Source organism: Bidens hawaiensis, unplaced genomic scaffold, assembly GCF_021521415.1.
Source record: "Bidens hawaiensis isolate Kalapana, Puna unplaced genomic scaffold, B.hawaiensis_p1.1 tig00010344_1, whole genome shotgun sequence".
NCBI lineage: Eukaryota > Viridiplantae > Streptophyta > Magnoliopsida > Asterales > Asteraceae > Bidens > Bidens hawaiensis.
Window position 1 is genome coordinate 7146 of NW_027491784.1, and position 19585 is coordinate 26730.

Genomic DNA, 19585 nt, shown 5'->3' on the forward strand with positions numbered 1-19585 from the left:
AATCCCTCTTATTTTATTTTATAATTCTCTCAAAATATCAAATAAAAAACTATTAAGTTTTTATTTTTGTATTACAATTTTTTTATTTATTTTTGTTATTGATTTTATTATTTTATTTCATTAAGTTTGTTTATTTTTTTTACATGTATGAAAAAGTTTTGTACGTTTTCTCTAGCTAGTTTTTTATTTTATTTTTTATAAAATGTATTCAAAACAATTTGATTTTTTATGTTAGGTTTAGATACATGAGTTAATGTTACTTGAGAAAAGAACTAAATTTGTTTATCAAGTTCTATGTTATGTAACCTTTTTATTTATAAAAACTAATATGATTTTTTAAAAAAGAATATAAACTCTCTTAATTTAAAAAAAACGCTTTTCAAAAAGATTTAAAACAAGTATAGAAAAAAAAACATTTTTTAAAACAAGAAAAACAATGTTTATTAGATAAGAAAAAAAATGTTTTTCTAAGTAAGAAAAAATATGTTTTTATTAAAAGCTTTTAAATATACATAAAAAAGTTGTTAAATAAAAATAGAATAAAAATGATTTTATAAAATAATAATGATAATAAAAGATAACAAAATGACAAAAAAACAACAAAAAGGTCTAAATCGTATTAATGTAAAACCTAAGGGAGGGGATATGTTTAGTAAAAATGGATGGGGGTGGGGAACGTTTAGCAGCACCCTTTAATAACTACAATATAAATTTAAGTGATTATTGAAACGTGTTTAGAAACATTGATTCTAATATAAGTTTAAAATAAATAACCACGAATGTTTTCTTTAAATTATGTATTTTCTTTTTTTTAAGGAATACTGAAACGTGTTTAGAAACATTGTTTCTAATATAAGTTGGAATTATTTTCTTTTTTTTTCGAATTCTAAAATTATGTGTTTTCTTTTAATTCACCCTTTGTTTCCGGTAGATGAGTCGTGCCTGGTTTGCCGTAAGGTTTGTTTGGATTCTTTTGGCGACCATGCGGTTCACTGCAAAGAGTTGTCTGGGTTTAAGTACAGGCATGATTTGGTGAGGGATGTTCTATGCGATGTTCTTAAACGAGCCGGAATTTTGGCTAAAAAGGAAGCCCCCGTAAACTTTCTTACGGATCCTCAAGAAGGAAGATCTACATTACGACCGGCCGATATACTTGTTTTTAGGTGGGTAGGGGGAAAACACGCTTGTGTCGACCTCACAGGAGTGTCCCCTCTTGTTGGGATTAGGGACACTGGATTTGTAGCAGGCCAGGCAGCATTGAAGGCGGCACCGGGCAAGGTTGCTAAACACGAGAGAGCTTGTTTGGAGAATCAACGCATGTTTATCCCCTTCGCCTTTGACACTTTTGGTTTCTTAGCTCCGGATGCCGTGGACCTTTTGAATAGGGTTCAGAAAGTTGTGTATAGTAACGTATCAGCCCATAAGAATCAAAACTTTGTTTTTAGTCGGATTGAGTTTGCTATCCAAAAGGGGGTTGCGGCGTAGCTTGTTGCCCGCTTACCTGCCGCTTCATTGTAAATTGTTTGGATGTTTCTATGAAATATCATAAAATTTTGATTTGCTATAAAAGGTATTCACCAATGTAGATTGACAATTATGGATTTATTTGACTATGAAAAAAACTTATAAATAAAGAATGTTGTTAATTTGTTATGCAATATTTTTAATAACAGGTCGAAATAGGTTGAGCAAATTTGTTATGCAATATTTTTAATAACAGGTCGAAATAGGTTGAGCATAACATGTAAAACAATCTCAAAAGTCAAACTTGACTTTGGGATTATTAATAACACAATGAATAATTTTAATAAAAAATATAACCCAACTTAGCATTGACAAAACAAACAAATTAAAATAATCTCATGCATAGTTGAATTTGAAATTCATAACCAAAATCAAGTATATATGTATTTTAAAAATGTTATTAAATTTATTTCGAGAATAAAGAATACCAGCCAAAACCTTATAGCATGGAGAGTCGACAGAAATAACTTAATACTTACATAATAATTTTATTAATCACATTTAAAGGTATAGATACAAATATTTATATAAATATTTGTTTCAAACTTCTTTTAACCTCGGTAAGAACCGCTCCAATACCCGAGTCAATTTTCTTGAGATGGGATGTCTACCCAATGAGTCATATTTCGAATTTGAGATCATAAGATTCAAAATTTTAACCATCACCCGATTTCATTGGACCAGAAGCTCATTTGCTATGATGTTTCAAACTTATTATGTATTCCACATTATTCTGAACTAGAAAATGGTTAAAATAAGAAGACACAAAACCCAAACAAGTGTAAAAAATTTATGCATGCATTGTTTAAATAAATTTTGTCCATGATTTTTCGATTCTTTTTATATGGTAGTATATTGAAAAACACCAGGTGTTACAATTTAAAACACAATAAAATGTATTTTATACCTTAGGTCTTAGACTTAACTTATTTAGGTCGCATACCATAATGGTATTTCCCTTACATATATTGTTATTATTATTATTATTATTATAATTATTATTAGCTTTTATATAGCTGTTAAACTGTGATCTTATTATTAATATTATTATAATTAGTAGTAGTTTGTATATAACTGTTAACTTTAATTTCCTTTATTTTGCTTCATACACATGTACATAGAGCCGAGGGTCTCTCTGGAAGCCACCTCTTCATTCCTTTGAATGGAGGTACGGTGTGCCTACATCCCACCCTCCCCAGACCCTACTTATAACTTTGCTGTCGGTGGGATTTTACTGGGCATGATTGATTGATTGATTGATTGAAATTTAAAACAGGGGTTTTAAATTGTTATATATGATTTTTTTATATAATACAATGTTAAAATCCAAAATATCATTATAAAAAATATAAAACACAATGCCTACATTATCTTATTATACTTTTTAAGGTATTGAGTCTCTTAACTCCATCCGCATAAACTATATGTCATATTAAACTTTATAAATCTTTGTTTGGTGTATAGAGAAACACATTATATCTTTGTAATTTAATGTAAAAAATTTCTATTTTACATATATGTAAGAATATCATACTAAGTTGTATCTTTGTAGATCTCAAAATGATTTGTGTCAAAGGTGGTTATTTGGAATCTTGGATCACGAACACTGGTACATAAAAAATGTTCTTGGGGTCGGAAAATTTGAAGAATGATTATTACATAGCTAATTATTATTTTCATTGTTCAGGACTTCAGGTCACGTAATAAAAAAATAATAAAGTCAAACTTTTCGATCCAACTTAATTTTGAAAAAAACTTTCCGTTACAGTTTATACTTTATACAACTAATGAGTTCAAAGTCTCGTAAAATATTGTGCCCTTTTGTTATAAAATTAAATTCATATTCACAAACGGTTTTTAAAACCTAAAGGCCGAATTTTCATTTTTAGTTAGTTTTGAGACTAATACGACTTATGAACACCTCTACAATGGGTGAAAGAAGACGCATATCAACATAATCATCGATAGAGTTTTAGTTTGAAAAGTCAACTTAAAGGGGGGGGGGGGCGATTAATAAAAAATGTCGTCTCTTGGTCTCTTACTTGGTTAATTTTTTAAATTATTAAAAAAAGGACGGGTTAAATGTTTTTGGGGCTAATTGTTTAAAATGGTTATTGAGTTTTCAGAATTAATAATAAACGAGTTTAGTTTAAATGACGACTTTATTTTGTGTTTAGGTCACCACAATCTACAATTTGGAGAGCCCCGTTTTCTCATTATGACAAAACTAAGTTTTTTTTTGAGAGTCGTCGTCTTAGGTATTTTTTTATAGGGTTGGTTTCAAAATGTCAAGGAGTCGATACTTTTTGAACATACTATGCTACCAAGTAACAAACAATATTTACATAATCGGTCATGCATCTTGAGCTCTAATAGTCACGTGACAATTCATATACTACAAGTACACTTTGTCATAATATGTATATGTAAAACAAAGAAATCAAGTCAGTGTACATAAGTTATAAGTAGTTCTCATGGGTTCTCAATTTAGGTAAATAATTTTGCCCGTCAAGGTAAAACCTCCAATTGATAAAGTCTATATATTCCTAAAAGGAAGAAAAATATTACAAAAGAAAAGGAGGAGAAAGTCTAAATACTTTGGCTATGATAATGAGAGTGTGAAAAAAAATATTAGTTACCAGACGTACTTCAGAATTCGAATTACTGGGTTTGGAACTTTGGATGAGTGAAAAAATAGGGCTCTAGATCACTATCAAGCCAAACTCGTACTCGATTTGGATCTAAACCAAGCTGAAACGTATAACTCAGGTTCAGCTCGACTACTAACCAACTCATCTCAGCTTGACGTTGCTTATATTCTTTCACTAGAGAGAGCCTCCGAGTTTGAAACTGAAATATTGTTTATAGGGAGTACGGAAAGTTGAATTATACAACTGAAGAGATAGGTCCCAGCAGAGCCTAGTTGGACCCGCAAGCCTCACCTTTAAGGACGTCTGCGCAGAAACCAACTGGGTCCGCAGGACCCACCATGCTCAGAGACGTGACGTCCTTGCGCGCAGTACGCAAGCTGTTCCCGCAGGAAAAACCTCCCAATGGTGAAGTACTCTGCCTGTTCCCGCAGCTGCGGATACAAGCCATCAGGGAAGGCTACCTGCGCAGCAAAGCTACACGCAAAGGCACTTAACTCTCATAATAATTCAGTAATGTCACCTGAAGAAGGAATGAGCAAAGCGGGGAATACTCCCGCACAAAGCCGGGAAAACTCCCGCCCAGATGAGCCAGTCCGTACGATACTGGAGGATCTTTTGTAATGTACCTGACGAGGTATGGACAAAAGATCTGACCAAAGATACGACAGCTCACTGACAACAGTATGACGAGCAGCACGCTCTTGTACTGTATGTCACTATTAGCCGCTGCCTACTCACCAACCTGTCGGAGGACGTGCATGGCATGGCCAGCAGTTGGTGGAACAGGAATAGTACACAGCCGGCCTGGTCACTATCAGCCGCTGCCTATCCACCAACCACCAGCATGGCATGTGCGTAGCCCACAGTTGGCAGAACAGGAACACTATTCAGCCGGCTGTACCTGCTTGGAAACCTACCTTCGGCTATAAATACTCCAACACCTTGGAATGGTATTATCATATATCTTATCTCATATCTCATATCTTGATATATTACCTGATATCTGCTCTAGTCATTCTCTTAATATATACTTATATTCAAGAGCAATCTAGTCTGATTCTCACGCCGGAGGGTGGTCACAAGGAGGTACCCCCCCCCCTTCTCAGTGACGACCTCACGGTGTCTGTTTTGCAGGTTATCAGAAGAACCATCTTCGCCGGATCTAACCCCTCGTGGGAAACATCTATTTAACCCCCAGATTATCCGTAATCTGCCCGGGGTCGATTAGTGTTTCTTCATTGGCGCTATCCGTGCATAAAAGCTAGAACTACTTTTTCAGTTTTTTCAAACTTCTGGAAAGATGGTTAAGGTTACTCCGTTGCCAAGGCCAACGAGTGACCAAGAAACCCCGGTAACCACAACCCCAGCTACTGGGGGGAATACCGGCGACTACACAGTTTTTACGAACACTACCCCGGTTACCCGAGCTGGGGCAAGTGCAGTAAATAATCTCTCACCGTGATTCACCGATACCCAGTTAGAGAGACAACGAACGAGGCTCCCCCGCCAAACACTCGATGAAGTTAAAGCGTGGGCGGAAGCACGTCAAAAAGAATTCCAAGCTGAGTTGGATGAACGCTTACGTTCACTCCAACAGGCTGATGAATTCGTAGAGTACTTGGACGATGATTCGGAGGAATCCGATAGTAACGCAAACCCTCGCCACAGGGCGAAAGGGAAGCGTAAGGAAACGGACTCCCAACCGAGAAGGCATTTTGGAGAAACCTTCAAACCAAAAAACGCGGGTGGAAACCCACGTGACTTTTCCAAAACATTTAGACCAACTGCTGCAAAGGCGGGAACGTCCAAATTTGCAAAGGACATTGCGGAAGCAATCGCCCCGAAAAGTGCCAAACAGATGTCCAACATCGGCACATACGATGGTATATCTGATCCAGACGATCATTTGAACAGGTTCATAGCGGGGGCAACCGTCAGTAGTTGGATGGAACCTACGTGGTGTTACATGTTCCAAATGACGCTTGTTGGGGCAGCTAGAGCGTGGTTCGATCGTCTACCGGTCCACCACATCTATGATTGGGCAGACTTCCAGCAGAAGTTTAGCCAACACTTCAGCCAACAAAGAAAGTATACCGAAGAGCAATGGACAATCCTCAATTGCATTCGAGAGGAAGATGAATCTTTGCCAGACTTCATCACTCGCTTCAACTCAAAGAAGCTAAGTCTGGGTAATATTAGCGAAGATCTTGTTCGCGCTGCTTTCATTCAGGGCGCGAATGACCCAGAGCTCATCCGCACCTTAACGGGTAAAGATGGCATGCCATCCAATTGGGATGCCATCATGACAACAGCTAAACGCTTTGCGGAAACGGAGAAGCAACTGGGTAGAGATCTCCCCCAGAGCACAAACCTCTACACCCAGAAAACAAGAGAAGACAACGTCCTTACCGCCCGACTAAACAAAAAGCGGAAGCTAGGCATTTGGCAGTCAAAGGTAAACTTTGACACCTCATCCGGCTTGCAACATCGGTTAGGCGGAAGGGATAACGTACAGTCGAACCAGAACTCCAGATGGACGCCACTCACCAAAAGCGTCACCGAGATATTCGCCACTGAGAAGCTCCCATGGCCAAAGGCTCCAATAATCCGACATCGTCACAATGCTGATCGGAGCAAATATTGTGACTTTCACAGGACAAAAGGCCACAACACTGAAGAATGCACAGACGTGAAGGACATCGTCGAAGCATTTGTCAGAGATGGGACGCTCGCGCACCTCGTGGCGTAACGAACGCTGAGCAGGCTGATGCGTGTAGAACCCCAGTTGGGGAAAACACGAATAAAACTGCAGCTTCAATATTGGAGACTACATACTGCGTAAACAACGAGATTCCGAACCAAGTGCATATCGGCTCGAAAGGCTCGATGACACTCCCAAGAACATGGAAGGGAGCTCAATTACACAATCTGCATGTAGATCAATTCCAAACTTGTAAAAGAAAAGGCCCAGAGCCACTTCTAATGGAAATGATTCTCCTTATCACATTAACACTGATGGTCTTACATTTATACTTATGAACTTTCCACACTGATATGCCGGTCTTCACCGCATACATAAGTGGGGAAAGAAGTCGTTGCGTGTGGAAGGCGGCAAAACCCGCATAAACACAAAAAACGGCAAACCTTCACGCAGGTCAGTCATAGGTAAAGTTCGGTGATCCCACTAAATGAAAGTGCCGGTCCTAACCGCACAAATCATGATAGAGGAAACCGAACTAACCTATTGACAACCGCGCGTCGAACGGTTAATTTATTCAACACTGATATGCCGGTCTTCACCGCATACATAAGTGGGGAAAGAAGTCGTTGCGTGTGGAAGGCGGCAAAACCCTCATAAATCAAAAAACGGCAAACCTTCACGCAGGTCAGTCATAGGTAAAGTTTGGTGATCCCACTAAATGAAAGTGCCGGTCCTAACCGCACAAATCATGATAGAGGAAACCGAACTAACCTATTGACAACAGCGCGTCGAACGATTAATTTATTCAACACTGATATGCTGGTTTTCACCGCATAAATAAGTGTAAAGAAATCGTTGCGTGTGGACGGCGGCAAAACCCGCATAAACACAATAAACGGAAAACCTTCACGCATGTCAGTTATAGGTAAAGTTTGGTGATCCCACTAAATGAAAGTGCCGGTCCTAACCGCACAAATCATGATAGAAGAAACCGAACTAACCTATTGACAACCGCGCGTCGAACGGTTAACCTATTCAAAATACTTAGAAAATTTCTAACGGAAGGATGAGGAAAACCTCCACGCAGGTCAGATATAGGTGAAGTTTAGCCATCCTACCAAGTGCAAGTGACGGTTTACCCGCACAATCACGAAGGAGGAAGCAAAACTTCAACCTATTATCTACCACGTTCAAAGGTTAACTTATTCTAAACACTTAGAAAATTTCTAAGATGAGGAAAACCTCCACGCAGGTGAGATATAGGTAAAGTTTAGCCATCCTACTAAGTGCAAGTGACGGTCGTACCCGCACAATCACGAAGGAGGGAAGCAAAACTTCAACCTATTATCTACCACGTTCAAAGGTTAACTTATTCAGAACACTTGGAAAGTTGCTAATTTAAACTAAAGTATGCATGAGCAAGTCATATAACGTTTATAAAGCAAGTCATCCACTGAAAGTAGCGTCCTACCCGCACAAAGATTTGTATTACATAATAATTCAAATATTACAAGAATGGCCGGGTAACTACCCGCCTACAAGAATATAAATCTATACAATGTAAACCTATCCTAACAGTGGGAAGGGATCTTAAGGTTCAAGCTTCAGGACCACTCCCTCCAAACCCACTTGTACCCGCACCATCAGTTGGCTGTGGCGGTTCAAGGAAGGTCTTTAGAATGGTTAGCCCATCATCAGCAGCAGCAACTTCGTTCACCTTCTCCACCACCGGATGCGGGAAGGCGGCATACTGGTTCACTGCTTGGTCATATATAGCTTCAGTATCCACATCATATAAAGGGAAGTTGGAAGGCGGGATGCCTTTCTCAACGAACCCTAGACCAAGCAGGAAGCCGGCCTTTTCCCCATCCTCATGAGAAGCGTTGAGGGCTGCGCTCATGGCATCGTCGTATGATGTGTCCGTGAAGACTCGATGCACAACCTACAAGAAAAAATACAAGTATCAAAACCTTTTCTATTTACAAAGAAAAGCGTAAAGATATTATGAAATTACGCATACCTGAGACAACGCTTCTCGAAGAAGCCACTCCTTGGCAACCAGAGCCTCCTGGAGGGCGGCTTGAGCTTGGTTACGGGCGCGTTCGGCTTCACTTTTGTTAAGGTTGGCGAGCAACACTTCCTTAGCAGCAGCCTCTTCAACGCCCTTTAGCTTCCGCTCAGTGTGGTCAAGCACGCCCCTCTGGTCCAAGATCTCTTGGAGCTTCTTGGCGTCTTCCATAGCCAAGGCATCATGAGCCTGCTGGAGCCTCTCTAGCTTGGCTATAAGCTCCTCATTCTCAATGCGTAGAGGCTCAGCAACAGCTTCAGCCTTGGTGGCCCTCTCAGTTGCGTTCCGTGCAGTTTCCTTAGCCAGCCGAAGCTGTTCATTAACAGCTTGGGCAGCCTTGGAACGGGCCTCGAGACGGGCCTGAACTTCAACTTCAAGGGCCTGGAAGGCCTTCTCCTTTTCCGCAGCCACTGCGGCAAGCCTCTTGTTCTCCTCCCGGATGGCCCGCGCCTGAGCCACTTCCAGGCTACGCGCCGTCTTTAACTTGTCGTTTTCACGACAAAGTAACTCGACGCGCGGCTGCATCAGGGCAAGGAGAATCCGCAGTTCATTCGACAGCCTACCCTCCTGGTAGCTGGACATGGCGTCCCCCAGCGCACCGGCGGGGGCGGCGTGGCGCGCCCATTCGACGCATTCTACAGGCGTCAGAAGGGTTGTTCCTCGGCGGATGTTCCATCGTGGAACATACACTTCATTGGAATCCGACACTGCAAAAGCAAAAAGCAGTTAGGAAAAGATGATAAATATATATATATAAAATAAAGGCCAAAATAACCCTACGCACCTGTAGGGTCGACGACAGGCCTGTAGCCGCCAAACCCATCACCCGAACCTAACGGATATCCATCCAAGAGGTCAGGCAGATGGGAAGGAGGCAGAGATTGGCTTGACGCCCCAACCCCGGACATACCTGAAGGACTGGCCGTAGTCGCCGGCGCCGGAGGAGGCATAGCGGAGCCGCCGCGGTAGAAACCAGCGGAGGTGAACTCACCGGAGGTGAACTCACAACCGCGGCTGCGGAAGAATCCACAGAAACACTCACCGCCGGCTCAGTGAATGAATCAGTAAATGTGGCACTGACAGCCGGCGGAGATGTCATCACAGTTGGAACAGTTGGCTCAACTGGGTGAGCAACTGAACCAACAACTGAAGCAGGCGCAGACGCCTGGGTCATCGCCTCAGGTAGGTTGACCAAACCTACCGTCATGGGTCCGGAGGTGCTCCTCCCCGCTCCACCCTGGAATGCGGTAGCATCCACGCCTGCACAAAGAAGATATAAGTATAATGGTGGAAAGCTATGCAGTTAAAGTAAAGGAAGATTATACTTACGGGTTTTCTTGAGCCCAAAGGTTCTGACAGGCGGGGACGAACCCGATGGAGCCGGCCTCTTCACGCCGCTCACCGTCGTCACACTGGGCTGCCCGGAGGTGACAGCCGTCTCAACCTCCGGAACAGTGGTCTCACTACCACTAGGGTTCCCCGCCGCCTCCTCGCTCTGGGTTTCCGAGTCAGACCGGACAACCTGATCGGCGGTGGAGGCAACCTTCGCCTTGCCCTTCGCGCCAGTGGCCTTCTTTTTCCGCACCAACGGAGGACCATCTGCGGATTCCTCATCAGAAGATGACAAGATTTGAGGAATTCCAGCAGAGGTTTCAACATTGAGAGGTCGAGGGTTGAATAACTCCTTACCTGGCCGCGTGGCGCTCAGAATGGGGTGGCCTGGCGGGTAGACCTCCACAAACCGATCCCTCGTTTGCTCCAAGATGGGCAACACGTTCTCATCGAGAGCACGAGTACCCATCCGAGCGGGACCATCAGCCTCCCGCGGATGCAGGAGCGACTGCAAGTCGTTTCCCTCTGAAATAAAAAAAAGAAACAGTTAGAAGAAAAACCTATATCAACAAAGAAGACAGAGCATACCGTAAGGGACAGAGTTCAAACCGTATTCGAGGACGATGGGAATCTGTGACGCCTCCTTCAACACCCGGCTCATCCCGAGCATCACCATCCCGGACTCCGCAAAGCGGTACACCGGAGTCTGGATCCAGGAGAGCTTGACGAACCACTCCGCCTTCTGGTGGTTGAGGGCGTGAAGGGCGAGGAGTGCCCTCCCATTCTTAAACGTCATCGCAAGGGGGACGACGCGAGCGGAAATATAGAAAAATTCCCGCTTCCACGACCGAAGACTGCGCTCGGTAGCGCAGATCTTCAAACCCTTGATCCGATTGACCAAGGTGTACCACCCCTGGATGCACCTCCAGGAGTAGAAAGTCATCAACCGATCAACGTGGGGCTCCACGCCCAAAATGAGGCACACCCACTCAAAGTGGCGGATCTTGGCGATCGCCATCGAGTGTACCTCCGTCAGATGCACACCGCGCCTCTCCAAGACACGGTATACAAACTTCGTCAATGGGAACCTGAGATTCCTATAAACGAAGAATGCAGCGTACACCCCTATCTTGCCCTTAGGGGCATCGTACACCGTCTGGTGTGGCTCCGGAAACTCAGGCTCGAACGACTCGAGCATGAACTTCCGGACGATGTACTGAAAAAGCTTGGTAGGAAGAGCGCACTGGCACTCGCCAGCAGTGCTCTTGTCGTCCTTTTCGGACGTCGACGTCGGGTTCTCGACGAACAACTCAGACTCCTCGGCAGTGGCCTCAAAATCACGGGTAGAAGACATGTTTCGGATGTACAGAACAACGATTTCAGAAGAATGCTCGACGGAATAGTGAGTATTCGCCGGAAATCGTTTAGAAGATGAAGAGAGAAGTGAAAGTGTGGACTAAGGTGCACCCTCTCGCCCTTTATATACTCATCGCAATTAATGCGATGAATTTAATGCGGAAGAGAGAGAAATCGCAGGTGCAATGAAACTATGACACGTGGCAAAGAGCAAGCTGGCAACAGCTGTTGAAAGGACGCGTGCCATTAATTTCGCTGCCACGCGCCAGAAAAATCGCGCCCACGCGCCTGAAATAGCGCCTGGAATGACCATATACTGTCACGTCGCCATAACTTCCTGCACGTCCTGACACTGTCAGAAGAAACCGTCGGACGACGTTTCAACAGTTTGGACTGTTCTTATCCTTTCACCAACTCTTCGAATTTCAAAAAGATTCAAAAGTAAGCGGGAAAATACCCCTTACCTTGGCAACCAAGTAACTATAAGACAGGTGCGAGTATAGTGTTAAGGCAAAACCCTTCACATACTTAGCACCTGCAGGGAATTGAAGCCAAGAATACCTCGGCAACCAAGTAACCATAAGACGGGTGCGAGTACAGTGTCAAGGCAAAACCCTTCACATACTTAGCACCCGCAGGGAATTGAAGCCAGGAATACCTTGGAAGTAAAGTAACTATAAGACGAGTGCGGGTACAGTGTCAAGGTGAAACCCTTCACATACCTAGCACTCCGCAGGGAATTGAAACCAAGAAGGATCTTCTGGGCAGTGCTTGCGGAAACGGGAATAACATCCCCGCATAGCGGGAACGTCGAGAACTAGATTGTTTGAACCTCCAAGATGGAATTGGTTGTTTAAACATAATTGATCACTATGTTCAAAACTACCAAAACCTCATGGAGAATCTACACAAGTGGAACTTAACGCTCCTGACTTGCGAGGAGGTTACAGACCTACCCGCATCACACCCAAAGATCAAGCAGAAAAGTCGGGAATTTCTGCACGTGACATTAGGACTTCCGCGGGAAGAATTCTCATGGAAAACTTTAAAACTAAACCCTTTTCAAAACCCTTTGCTTAAGTCCAAAAGTTCACCTCACTTATTAAATTCATGAGAAGAACATTGGACTGGGGGGATTTGAAGAGGTAGGTCCCAGCAGAGCCCAGTTGGACCCGCAAGACTCACCTTTAAGGACGTCTGCGCATAAACCAACTGGGTCCGCAGGACCCACCATGCTCAGAGACGTGACGTCCTTGCGCGCAGTACGCGAGCTGTTCCCGCAGGAAAAGCCTCCCAATGGTGAAGTACTCTGCCTGTTCCCGCAGCTGCGGATACAAGCCATCAGGGAAGGCTACCTGCGTAGCAAAGCTACACGCAAAGGCACTTAACTCTCATAATAATTCAGTAATGTCACCTGAAGAAGGAATGAGCAAAGCCGGGAATACTCCCGCACAAAGCCCGGAAAACTCCCGCCCAGATGAGCCAGTCCGTACGACACTGGAGGATCTTTTGTACTGTACCTGACGAGGTATGGACAAAAGATCTGACCAAAGATACGACAGCTCACTGACAACAGTATGACGAGCAGCACGCTCTTGTACTGTATGTCACTATTAGCCGCTGCCTACTCACCAACCTGTCGGAGGACGTGCATGGCATGGCCTGCAGTTGGTGGGACAGGAATAGTACACAGCCGGCCTGGTCACTATCAGCCGCTGCCTATCCACCAACCACCAGCATGGCATGTGCGTAGCCCACAGTTGGCAGAACAGGAACACTATTCTGCCGGCTGTACCTGCTTGGAAACCTACCTTCGGCTATAAATACTCCAACACCTTGGAATGGTATTATCATATATCTTATCTCATATCTCATATCTTGATATATTACCTGATATCTGCTCTAGTCATTCTCTTAATATATACTTATATTCAAGAGCAATCTAGTCTGATTCTCACGCCAAAGGGTGGTCACAAGGAGGTACCCCCCCTTCTCAGTGACGAGCTCACGGTGTCTGTTTTGCAGGTTATCAGAAGAACCATCTTCGCCGGATCTAACCCCTCGTGGGAAACATCTATTTAACCCCCAGATTATCCGTAATCTGCCCGGGGTCGATTAGTGTTTCTTCAACAACGGTTACGTGGAACAACCTTTTTAAGAGCCACAAGAAGAGAAGAAATAGAAAGTATAAAAAACCCGTTGTTGTTGGGTCTCAAACTCTAGAGTTGTGACCTTCACATTGTCTTTGAATTGGTTTTTCGACTATACTATCAAAATTTAGATGTAACGGTGTATAAACTAAAATTAATATATATATATATATATATATATATATATATATATATATATATATATATATATATATATATATATATATATATATATAAGAGTTCAAATAAAAAATAAGTGTTTTGTGAGAAGTGTAAGAAGAGCTTTAAAATAAAACAAACCACCTAAATATGACACTATACAATATAAATATGAAACAATACAATTATTTAGAAATTACCAATCTCAACCACTAAATCATAAATCCAATGACCTATATCTATTCTTATTCTTCTCACAAAAATATTGTTTTTTACATTAACCCTACCATACATACATACATATATATATATATATATATATATATATATATTAAAAATAAGTTTTTGTGCTTTAACGAGACTGACTGACCGATCACTCCCCAAACCTCTCCTTGAGACCAACAACAGTTCTTACATACGCGTCACATAACCAAGAGTGATTACATTACTCAAGTTTACTATGTTATACGACTATCTGTGTCTTGTAATTATTATTTATTTATTTATTATTATATTATTATTAACAACAAATTTTATAAAAAAAAAGCCAGCTAAAAACAAGCAAAAATCTCAAGAAAAAAAACCAACAAATAAAAAACGAGACGAATTAAACATCATAAAAATCCAAACTAAAAAGCAAATACCCGAAAATCTAATTATTATTTAGTTTTGTTGAGAACTTTTAATACACACACAATAAAGAGAAAATTCTCAAAATAGCCTATTTATATAATGTGGTTCCAAGTTTGTCTCCATAAATTTAAGTTTCTAATTTTGTCTCTTTGGTATCTCGTCGTCGAAGACATGTTAGCGAACACCGACGATGTGTAAACATAACATAGGTTTGACGATGCGTTAACATAACATAGGGTTGATGATGCGTTATGTTGCTAACACAGGGTAGCAGCGATGCGTTTGTGGATAACGCATCACTGCTACCCTATGTTATGTCAACACATCGCCGGTGTTCGCTAACATGTCGCCGGCAACGAGATACGTTTATGTTGCTAACATAGGGTAGCAGCGATGCGTTAATGTTTAAAGCAGGGGTTAACGCATCGCTGCTACCCTATGTTAACAACATAACGCATCGTCAATCCTATGTTATGTCAACACATCGTCGGTGTTCGCTACTATGTCGCCAGCGACGAGATACCAAAGGGACAAAGTTGGAAATTAAATTTAGAGAGACAAAATTAAAACCACATTCTATAAATGAGCTATTTTGGGAATTTTCCCCACAGTAAATGAGTTTAAAAAAAATATATATTTTATTTGTGGTTGCAAGAGAGAGAGAGGTGGGGTTACCACGTGTTCGAATGGAGCCAAACGTAAGGCATCATAGTGTGGTCCATATTACTAAACATTCAAATCCAACCACACACGTTCAACCATCTCATTAACTTTTCACTGTACTACCGAATATTTATATTTAACCAAAGTTGTAAAAGTTGAATTTAAGTTAAATTTATAATTACTAGAATCAAATAACATGCTTCATGCATGTACCAAGTGCTCTTGTGTGTTACAGAGTTAATACATACTTATTTAAATTGGTTTTGTATTACACTACTATCATAACTATAACTTATTATTAGGGGTGTAAACTAGCCAATCTTAAGCTCGTATAAACTCAACCTCGGCTTGTGAAGATTTCCAAGCTCAAGTTCAGCTTGAATGCTTGTAAACAAGTCGAGCCGTTCGCGAGCTACTTGAGCTAGGATTGTTAAAAGGATTGACACAAGCCAAGTTTTTTTTTTTTTTTTTTTTTTTTTTTTTAAGGTTGGAGCCTAAAAAATAAAGCTTGTTTAGTTTTCAAGCCTAATTTCAAGCTTTGTATCACAAGCTTGTCGACCTTTAACGAGCCTTGTGTATTTTTGAAATCTACCTCTTTTAAACTTACATGTACTGTGTACTAATTAAATTTCACAATGCACAACATATTTTGACATGAGCTTTGGTTCGTTTTAAGGTAATACACGAGCTTGAACCGAGTTTAAGCTCATTTAAAATTTTTCCCAAAATATATAAAAATAGTTATAAACATTAATAAATCAATTAATATATAATAAACGTGTAGAGTTCCACTCAAGCTGAAACAAAGTTTAAGAAAATAACTCACGAGCCGAGCTCATTTACAGTCACACACCATATGTTTAATATGTTTATATAATTACAAAATATTATAAAGACGGCCCGCGACACTATTTTGAATGAGCTTTGGTTCGTTTTAAGGTAATACACGAGCTTGAACCGAGTTTAAGCTCATTTAAAATTTTTCCCAAAATATATAAAAATAGTTATAAACATTTATAAATCAATTAATATATAATAAACGTGTAGAGTTCCACTCAAGCTGAAACAAAGTTTAAGAAAATAACTCACGAGCCGAGCTCATTTACAGTCACACACCATATGTTTAATATGTTTATATAATTACAAAATATTATAAAGACGGCCCGCGACAATATTTTGAATTTAGCCTTTATTCTCAAAACCACCTCTATTTATATGCAACATATTCTACAAGTTTTCATCACCACAATCTTCATCACATTCACTCACTCACTCACTCACTCACCCACATTCTCATTCATGGCTTCTTTAACTTCTTTAATGTTTTTCTTTGTGGGTTTACTCTCAATTATCACGGTGGTCAACGGTGATGGTGGTTGGGTCAACGCCCATGCCACCTTTTATGGTGGTGGTGATGCTGCTGGCACAATGGGTATATGTTTTTCTTAATATTGTAGATTGTAAACTAGCCAAGATAAGCCGAGCTCGAGTTTAACTTATTAAGTAAATTTTCAAGTTCAAGCTCGGCTTATACTTGTGCTACTTTATAATTTTATTAAGTAATTTATATTGAAGTACATTTACTTTTTTTTATACTTATAGTTATAATTTTTAGATTTAATGTAATGTATATTATTTAGCTATTTTTATTACCTATTTATATTTTATGTTTTATAATAACTATTATAATATATGAATATAATAAATATAAAAGATGATAAACATAGTTAAATAGTAAAAGTATTCGAAACTTTATATTAATTACTTAATAAAATAATAAACCAGTCGAGTTTGAGCTTAGAAATTTACTTATGTTCTAAGCTCAGGCTCGGCTTAGTTTAGTTAATTCACTCTACCGAGCTCGAGCTTGAGCTTGAAAGCATACTTATATTTTAATTTTAACTGTTATTATATTTTTATATAGATTTTATAATATACAAAAAGATAATATAAAGAACTACAAAATATATATTATGTTATATCTAAATATTATAATTATTTAGTATTATATAATTTTGTTAGTTAGTTATTTATATTAATTGACTAACAAATAGTTTGTTATTAATTGAACAGGTGGTGCATGTGGTTATGGTAATTTGTACAGCCAAGGTTATGGTACAAACACAGCAGCATTAAGTACTGCTTTGTTCAACAATGGGTTGAGCTGTGGGTCCTGTTTTGAGATCAGGTGTGTGAATGACAACAAATGGTGTTTGCCCGGATCTATTAAGGTTACTGCCACCAACTTTTGTCCACCGAACAATGCCTTACCTAACAACAATGGTGGTTGGTGTAACCCTCCTCTTCAACACTTTGATCTTGCTCAACCTGTGTTTCAACATATTGCTCAGTACAAAGCTGGAATTGTTCCCGTTGCTTACCGAAGGTAGATTAATTTTCCCAAAATACCCTTACCTTCCAAGGGTATTTTGGTCATTTTACAAACAAATGTTTTTATAAGAGTATTTTGGTAATTTTACAATTATATTTTAGTATTTGTATAAGCATAATAAAAGTTCATGTTAGTACAGAAACAGTTTCAAGTACAAAGCTAGATCCAATATTAGTAGAAAAATAGAGAAATTTCCCAAAATACCCTCCTTGAACAAGGGTATTTTTGTACTTCAAGAAGCATTTGTTTTACAAGAGAATTTTAGTAGTTTTCGAAGCATTAATTTTACAAGGGTATTTTGGGACTTTAGAATAATATATTTCCCAAAATATCCTCCTTGATCAAGGGTATTTTTGTACTTCTAGAAGCATTTATTTCACAAGAGAATTTTTGTACTTTTAGAAACATTAATACACAAGGGTATTTTGGTACTTTAGACTGTTTTGGTACTTGTATATTTTAGTATTTTTATAAGAATTGTTACATTTTCTTTATTTAGTACATTGTGTTTTAAGCTTTTAATAGTTAACTTGTTTTACTAACTTTTCTTTCTATTTTTGTTATTTTTTAGGGTACCGTGTTTGAGAAGGGGTGGAATTAGGTTTCAAATTAATGGTCATTCCTACTTCAACTTGGTGTTGATTACAAATGTGGGTGGTGCGGGTGACGTGCATGCGGTTGCAATCAAAGGGTCCAAGACCGGATGGCAACAAATGTCAAGAAACTGGGGGCAAAATTGGCAATCCAACACTTATTTGAACGGACAGTCACTATCTTTTAAGGTCACCACCAGCGACGGAAAAACTGTCGTGTCCAACAACGTTGTTCCTGCGGGTTGGTATTTTGGGCAGACGTTCGCGGGTGCCCAGTTTCATTAAAAAGACGTTTTTACCCTTAATGGGTAGTAGGTTTAGTGGTCACCTAGTATTTAGTATTTACTATTGTAACTTTTTAGTAACTACAATAGGTACTACAATGGCTATGGGCTTAATTTCTAAGGGCCTTTTAGTCATTTTGTTTTTTAAGGGTACCTTATTATTAAAAATGGTACCCTAGTTTTTTAAGGGTTGGTTTTTTGGTGTTGAGGGGCAGTGGTGGTAATTTACACCCGCCAAAAGAGGAATTGACTTTTTTTCCCTTGGTGTTGGGCATTGGGATTAGGTTATGATATTGTGGTGTCTTTGTTTGCAATGTTTATAAATTTATGAGGTGTGTAAGTTGTAAGTTTAGGGTTTTTATTAGTAATGTAAGGTGACTACCCTATCTTAAGGTTGTTTGGTGTGTTGTTTAATTGAAAATATAATGTATGTGTTGTACTACATTAATGGAACTGTTATTGTATGTTTTATTTTGGGTGTTTTTATTGCTTTAACTTGTAATAAATATAATAAAAGTATTACTTCAAGTGCTTTTTTTATCTCTTAGTTGGTTTGAATAATACAACTTTGAGTTGAAATTGATTGCTTAAATAATAAAAACATAAGCTACTTTTGTTGGATCATAGAGAAATCCCTTATTATTGAATTGAGTTCTCATGATCTTTTTTGAGAATTTGGTGTTTCTGTTTCAGTTTTTAAAATCTTATAAAAAACGTATTAAGTGACTCATGGCTTAACTTGTATCATTGCCGCCTCGAATCCAGTTTATTGTTAGCGTGAAATCTTGAATAGAATTTGTTTGTAAGAATAACTGTAAATCTTTATACCCTATCAATTAAAAATTAAAATCTATGACCCGGTGGTTTAGATGCTTGCAAGTGTAATGTAAAATGAAATTTTAGTTGTCAAAAAAATTGTTGTTTAAGTTTCTTTATTAAAATAGTATTTAACTATAATTTAAAATATTTATTTATAAGAATATTAATTGTTGTCAAAAACTCAAAATATTGTTGTAAAAGAATATTTATTTAAAAACAAAATAGTATTCAACTATAATTTAAATTATTTTTATCACATG

General features: G+C 39.5%; 1 protein-coding gene across 1 annotated transcript; it reads left to right on the plus strand.

Annotated features, from left to right (window-relative positions):
* The first annotated feature begins 16536 nt into the window (after positions 1-16536).
* On the plus strand, positions 16537-18916 carry LOC143534819 (expansin-A1-like). Its single transcript, XM_077029220.1, has 3 exons — positions 16537-16669; positions 17311-17623; positions 18201-18916. The coding sequence occupies exons 1-3, from the start codon at positions 16537-16539 to the stop codon at positions 18505-18507; spliced, it is 753 nt and encodes a 250-aa protein (XP_076885335.1). The 3' UTR covers positions 18508-18916.
* Positions 18917-19585: the final 669 nt, after the last annotated feature.